This window comes from Syngnathus scovelli, chromosome 17, assembly GCF_024217435.2.
Source record: "Syngnathus scovelli strain Florida chromosome 17, RoL_Ssco_1.2, whole genome shotgun sequence".
Lineage (NCBI taxonomy): Eukaryota > Metazoa > Chordata > Actinopteri > Syngnathiformes > Syngnathidae > Syngnathus > Syngnathus scovelli.
Window position 1 is genome coordinate 9,790,051 of NC_090863.1, and position 7,605 is coordinate 9,797,655.

At 46.0% G+C, this 7,605-nt stretch overlaps 1 protein-coding gene across 6 annotated transcripts in view; it reads left to right on the plus strand.

The window, feature by feature from the left end:
• Positions 1-3,773, plus strand: part of chd7 (chromodomain helicase DNA binding protein 7) — a 40,443-nt gene extending 36,670 nt beyond the window's left edge. For all 6 annotated transcript variants that reach the window (XM_049746312.1, XM_049746308.1, XM_049746313.1 and 3 more), the window contains 5 exons: positions 21-236; positions 328-468; positions 551-655; positions 777-957; positions 1,030-3,773. In XM_049746312.1, the coding sequence (XP_049602269.1) occupies positions 21-236; positions 328-468; positions 551-655; positions 777-957; positions 1,030-2,018 (1,632 nt within the window). In that variant the 3' untranslated portion in view covers positions 2,019-3,773. The remainder of the gene's footprint in view (positions 1-20; positions 237-327; positions 469-550; positions 656-776; positions 958-1,029) is intronic.
• Positions 3,774-7,605: the final 3,832 nt, after the last annotated feature.

Genomic DNA, 7,605 nt, shown 5'->3' on the forward strand with positions numbered 1-7,605 from the left:
GTTCTCCTCTCTCTTCTCAGGATGATGCTGATGGTACCAAGGTTTCAGGTGCAGAAGGCGGCCAGGATCCTGCCCGTGCGCACAGACCCATAGCAGTGTCAGAACAGAGCCCCAGTGGAAGATCGCTTGCGTCTGGTAGCATGGAGGAAGAGGAGGCAACCGTTTCCAACAAAGAGCTCGGCGAGTGGCTGAGGCAGCACCCTACGTACACCATGGACATGTCTGGATTTACACCAGTACGTTTTATTGTTGTTTTATCTGCCTTCATTTATTTTATTTTTTTTCTCAAACGATGCTTTTTCCCCCCCCCCCCCATTGCTACTCTAGAAGAATGAAGAGTTACTGATGTCTCAGTTCTCAAAGCCCAAGCAAAAGCGTCATCGCTGTCGAAACCCCAACAAGATTGACATCAACACTCTGACAGGAGATGAGCGAGTGCCTGTGGTCAACCGACGGAATGGGCGCAAGGTAAGAACTGAAGTTGTGTTATTTTGGAGTTTTGGTTTTTTCATTGATTATATGAAACTAAGTCAGTCTTCCTTTCTTCTAGATGGGTGGGGCCATGGCTCCCCCAATGAAAGAACTTCCAAGATGGCTATTGGAAAACCCGGAATTTTCAATTGCATCTGATTGGACAGATATTGTCAAACAGTCGGTGAGTGACACCCCCCCCCTCTCTCAAAATGTTCGACAGTGTTCTCGACCTACAATTACACCATAGAAATTGATGGAATTGGTCACAATCATTTTCTAACCCAACATACAAATGTACCCAGGGTTTTCTCCCAGAAGCCATGTTTGACCGGCTGCTGACGGGTCCTGTCATTCGGGAAGAGGGAGTCCGACGTCGGGGACGACGACCCAAATCTGAGATCGCCAAAGCGGCCGCCGCCGCCCAGGCAGCAGCGGCTGCGCAGGCTGCCCAAGCTTCGTTGGCCACCGCCGCTTCGTCGGCTGGTAAGAAAGCAGCATCTAGTCAGCATACTAGTTTTTTCAAGTATTATGAGGTTGTGACTGTGTGTTTGATAGGAGGCATCAACCCTCTACTGCTGAACAGCCTCTTCGGAGGAATGGATCTGTCCTCCCTCCAGAGCCTCCAGTCCCTCCAGTTGGCCGCCGGTCTTATGGCCTTTCCCACCACCACTGACCCCAAGCAGGCCGCTGCCAGTGCCGCCGCCGCCTCCATGCTACCCCTCATGCTTCCCGGCATGGGGGGCTTGCCCAACATGGCGGCGGCGATCCCAAATATGTTCAGCCTCGGGGGGCTCTTTGGTGCAAACTTGGCGACGGCCACCGCTGCTTCCAACGCCGCTGTGGCCTCCGCATCAGGGAACACCAATGGCACGGTGGAAGGAGATAAGGCAGAAGGTGAGGAAGTTAAACGGAAGACAAAAGAAAAGGACAACGATGGGGCGGATGGTGATGAGGGTGGAGACAAAGAGGATGAGGAGGAAGCTCTTGGTGTTGAAGGTGGACGTCTTGTCAGAAAGGTGAAAATTGACAAAGAGGATGAGGAAGGTGGAGAGAAGATGGAGAAATCCCAAAGCAATAGGAGTGCAACCCCTCAGATGCCAGCCACAGATTCCCCGGCTGATTCCTCCATCAACGGCGAAGCCGCCGCACTGCTCGCCGCCGCCGGCATGTCGGCCAATTCTCTGGCGTTCAACCCTTTCCTCCTCTCCACCATGGCCCCTGGCCTCCTCTACCCCTCAATGTTCCTACCTCCTGGCCTCGGGGGTCTCGGCCTTCCCGGCTTCCCCGCCGCCTCCACCCTGGCTGAGCTTCAGAGCGCCGCAGGAGCGCCAGAGGCCAACACCGCGGCCGCAAAGCCTTCAAGAGACGACGACAAGGCAGAGGGGCCAAAAATGGCGGACGAGGAGAATGAGGATGAGGAGGCCAGAAGGGGAGAGAGTGACTTGGCTGAGGAGAGCGCAGCCGCAAAGGAGACCAGAAGTGAAGCCGAGGAATCGCTTATGGAGGATGGAGGGATGATCGGAGATGAGGAAGACGACGATTAGAGTGACTGATGGACTGAAATCAACTTAAAACTCACAGTGGCAGTGGACATTTCTTCTTCCTCCTTTCCACCCCACCCACCTCTTTTACATGCTTCCACCAACACAACAATCTTATTTCCCTCCCTCCCTCCCTCCCTTCCTCCGGCTCATATTGCCTCAGTGCCAGAAAGGCAGAAGGTCTGTGTGTGTTAACTTAAATTGGATTGTTAGTGTAGTCACAGTTCACCTCAAAGACTTTTGGCCAGTTTGCATCTCCACATGTTCTTCACAGAGTTCCAGTAGTGCTATTATTTCTACTATCATCATTCTTATCGTTATGATTATCATTATTGCTGCTGCTTTCAGCTCTCGAACCGTGTTTTAGTTCAACTTCTCGTGCTTGTACGGACTGCTCTACGTCAGTAGCGTCAGGGTCTCCAAAATTGGAAATGGAGTTGATGTAGCGTATTACTGTAGGTTTCTTAAGGAGGCACACCAACATGACTACCACATACATACACACACAACCTACCAGCCTACCACTACACACCCCAAATAGCCTCCCACCCCCTCCCTTCAGCTGTGTGTACGTGTAAAGTATGTGTCTACACACAAGCTGACCTCGCTTGTACTGGTAAGCCCCTGTCCCACACTGTTTGTATGCCAGTTTTGAGTCTTTCCACTGCCAGTCTCCAAATCTTGTCTTGTCACTTGGAAGGGAGCTAGTTTCGTAGCACAGCAAAGGCAGACGGGCTGGGTCTGCCGTCCGCTGAGCTCTGATTGGTCAGTTTGGCGCGCGGGCTGGGGTCGGACTAGCCACCTCCCCAAGAGGGTCATATAAAAGGATTTGGAGCCACACGGGGATGTTTCAGGTGGATTCATTATGGTCACACCCTGCTGGTTCGAAACCACCCGCTGCTCCCCTCTCTTAAATGAGACTGTTGTTCTAGTCACACACACTGACACCAGACCTGGCCAGAACAGGACTGAATCATGTTCTTCTAACTATATGAAGGTCAACAATGAATAATGAGTTGGCATTTTTTTTTTGTGTCTTTTTTATTATTATTTTGAATACTTGAAAAGCAACAGTAGTGCCTGATTTGTTTCGATTTCCAAATAATGGCTTAAGCGACACGAGATAAATCAAGCGCCACACGCGCTTCAAATATTTGAAAGTGCAGATCTGATCATAACATTCACTATCACAGCCAGACCAGCACACACACAAACACACACACACACACACACACACATGCATACACACGCACATTCAATTTGTCACATCTCTGTGATGCTGAGACAGCAATAACTATGGCAGCTTTTGAATGTTCCATCATAACTCGCCCAACACACAGACTCTAAGAATTAAACCACAAGTGTCGTGTTAATAGAAAAAAGAAAAGAAAAAAAACTAAAACTGTAACTGATGACAAATAAGTACTGCAATCAGTTTTGTCTCACTCTGTTCCTGTTGATGCACTGGTGTTAAAGAGTTAAAGTAATCAGGTACCTTTATTACTTAGCTACTTTTTTTGAAAGAAAATGGACTTGTTACTTTTAGCCAGCAAGTTGAAGAGCATTACCTCAAAATTCTTATCTAGCCTTGAAGTTTACAGACTTACAATGTAAATGTTTTGTTTTTTTTCCTTGTTTTTCTTTTTTTTTTCTTTTGTTTTGGGTGTCTCTTTTTCCCCCCAGACGTCATGTATTGATGACTTGTAGCTATGATGCTTTTAATAAAAGTGAATCATCATATTGGCCTAGGAAACCAAACCTCAACTTGTCACTACCTACTTTATTTTGCATTTTGCGGGGGTTTGAATTAAAAATAAAATTAGGGCATTGTTTTACAACTAGAAAATGCAATTTCTGCACTGACTGACTGGTCAAGAGTTTAAGTTAAAAAAAAACTCTGACTTTACTGTAGCCAGGAGTCAAATGGCCTCCCTCTCACAGGAGCCGTTCACAAAATAGAAATTGACAGCCAGACTACGTGTGTGTGCGCGCGTGCACGCTCGTGTATTTGTGTGTGTTTTTCAGGGCGGGGTCCAGGAGATTCTCTTGTGCAATTTTCTAAAGCAAACGCTGTACTTACTGCCGCTTCAAAATATCACACGTACTACTTATCTCCTTCAAATCTACTTGAGGAGCAAATGCATCATGAAGCTTTAGCTGATTTCTGCCGGAATGTTCCGATGCGATGGAAGTGATGACTCCATGTGGGCTTGCTCATGTCTCAGCGTCATGCTGTAATTCATTGATAACAGATGGACGTTGCATCACTTTTTAAAGGCCACTGACAAGACCAAATTAAAGCAAACGATATCAGACCATCTTTCATGGTGGCTGTTCAACTTATACCAAACAAGGTATTTGACATTTCTTCTGGAAAAATCCTATTTAAAATTTGGCATTAATGCTTTAAAATAGATGAACGATAAATATATATTTTAGCTTTTTGGAAAACAGCACCACAGCCAGGGTAAATTATATCACTTGGGAATAATCATTTGCCTTGTATTTACGTAATTACTCTGTGACATCATAAATTGGATTACAATGTTGCGCAAGCAGTTTTATTTAAGCCAGGATTGAACCACCAACCTGAAAACTGAGGCGGATGCTAACCACTCTGCCTGAACTGATCAATGAATTTTATTTTTAGTTTTAGGAATCACATACACTTTTACTACTGTAATTTTCTGTTGCTATTAGAAGACAAATGGGGCAAAAAAAAATTAAATTACAGTTGTAATAGTGGTGAGAGAGAGTAAGATTTCTTGGTGTGTCCGCTCCTCAGCTATCTAAAAAATCATACAGAATGTCAGTTTTCCAAACATTGTGTGTAGGAGTGTGTGTTTATCCCAGCAGACAGTGGGGAGCGGCGTTGTGTGTGTGTGTGACAGACGTCTGGCCTAATCGCCTTGCTAGAGGAAGTGGAACGTGAAATCCACCAGCCGCCCCAGACAGACACACACTCAGATACACTGAGATACACACTGAGACGTACACACACACACACACCAAGCGTGTGTACCCTAGTTCCTTTCTTAGGAATACTTTGACCTTTTCAGTCTTTTCTTCTCGTCATCAGCGTCTTCTATTAGTATCTTATAATTCCCCCCCAATAATCAAACTCACCCAAAACTGCATTTGATATTTACATTTTTATGATGTTAAACATTCAAGAGGGAAAAGTGCAAAAAGTGGGAACTTGACCTTTGGCAAATACTTTTTCACAGCACCATGGCTAGATGGCCAGATCGGACTGCGTGCGCACGCGCGCCCTGTCAACACGAATCTCTCCACTCTGCTGGACGTGTCACTTCCTGCTCTCTGTGGTTGTCATGGCGAGGCCGGGGCCCAAGCGATAAAGAGCCATCTGCCGTCGGCATGACCACCTACAGCCTGGCTGCCGTCACAGCCTCCATGATTGATAGCCCCCAGAGAGTGACATAGTGAGGAGAATATGAAAAAAAAATGAAGGGAGGGAGGGAGGGAGGGCAGAGGAACGAAAGAGAAGAGACAGACAAGTTTGAGAGGGAGATGAACAAAGGAGGAAGAGAGTAGCAGGTCCAGATGTCCTCCTGTTTGCTCCGAGGTTGTGACTATCTCCCTCTGTTACCAAGGGAGACAAATGGAAGAAACGTGAGCCAATGCCCTCGCTCCCCCCCCCCCCTCCCTCCCTCCCTCCCTCCCTCCCTCCCTCCTCCACATACATTCACAACACAATGACATTCATTCAACCTCACTTCCGCCTCTGCCTAAATGGAGGATGTGTGCTTTTTCTGCCATCATGGCAGAATGAGCGCCTTCATGATTAGACATATTGTTGGAGACAGGTGCTGAGACTCAAATTTGAGGGAGGAATTGTTAAATGGGTATTGTATATAATTGGAAACAATTATTTCCGTTTTTTACGTCACTATTTGGGTATTGTCAGTCTCAATCTTGGGTAAAAATAAGTGTCAGGAAGGGGCCTCATTTGGATCCAAAACTGCGTCAAACAAAGTCAGCAAGTAAGTCACTGTGGAAACCTCTGCCAGCAAAAAGCTGAAAATCACATGTGTGTGTGTGTGTGTGTGTGTGTGTGTGTGTGTGTGTGTGTCCCAGCTGGAGTTTGTGTTCCTGATGACCTTCATCCCACTTTGGTTTGTATCTCATCATTCATGTGTGATTTAACTTCCCTGCTGCAGCTTTCTGGTGCAACCGAATACCTTCTGAACATTTGTAACCTTTTCTATCTCTGTATCTTCAATAGATTAATTTGATTAATTTGCAATTTACTTCTCAGGCTGATCTCATTTGATTCCTTTCAGTTCATCACCACATCTAAATCAATAGAGATATGAATCCACCCTGTGTGGTCTGCTGGGGAAAAATCCATTTCTGTGGCAGGAGATATGGGATGCTTATTGTGTGTGCGTGCTTGTGCGTGTGTGTGTGTGTTAGACGCGTGTTTGTGTTTGCGTGTGCACGAGAGAGGGAGAAATGGGTGAAATATGAGCCAGAATTCTGGGCTCCATCAATTTCCAGCCGCAGCTGCTGATGGCGCTGTGTCAGCCTATCATGTGGCTTTATGACTCTGAACTCATCACTTACCTCATCCTGACATCACATATTGATTGGTTGACTGTAAGAAGGATGATGGATGGATGAGCCCAAACCGAAAGACGGACAGATGGGCAGACGGACGGACATTGAAGGAGGAAGCTTATTGGAATGAACGTAGGATTTATTCTCTCTCTGCTTATCTGTGTTCTTCTCCAGCTTCCTCCTACTTTTCAAAAACATGCATGTTGGGTTCACCAAAGACTAATTTAGGTGTGACTGAGAGTATAAATGGCCGCAGATGTGACGAGTCATCTCCATCGCACCCATCAAGCTAATTAAGACAAACGCTGGAAATGAAAAGATTAATCTTTACATCACTTTCCAATTTAACTGAGCTAGATGTTCCACCCTATCTATCAATCATTATTGTCAGATTGGAATCTGTCAGAATGCACACTGGCATGCTGCTGCGAAGCTTTTGGTTCAAATGTGCTTTGGACAGATGAGACGGAACATATTTATATTCCTGAAAATCAGCATACAGCTTAGAAATTCAAAATTATGAAATTTTAACGTGGATATTGCCAAATTAAAACATACTAGCAAACTAAACCGAACCATGCTTAGTATAGTAAGTGTGGCTTATACTGAATCATCAAGGTGACCTGGATACAAGTTGGATAGACAAAGCGTGAAGATTGTCCGCTTGCCATGTAGAGTTTTGTCTTGCAAAAACAAGGAACTAATTGTCTTTCCATGATGTCATTCAAAACACTGATATCTTGCGGAGCCAGCGGTGTGTCTTGTAGCCATACACTGTAAACCCTTGTGAGTATGTGTGCAACTGTGTGGCTGCCTCTTCATGCTCTTTTTTTATTTTTCACTTCAGGCCCCACCCGTCTGACCCCACCCCCGTCACCACAGACTGAGAGGAACTAAGAGGAAAATGGAGTATTGCAAAAAGGGGGAGGGGAAGTACCGCATCAATCACAGATCAGTGGATCATCTGCATCATTGAACACACACACGGATGGGGATGGGGCTATGAGGT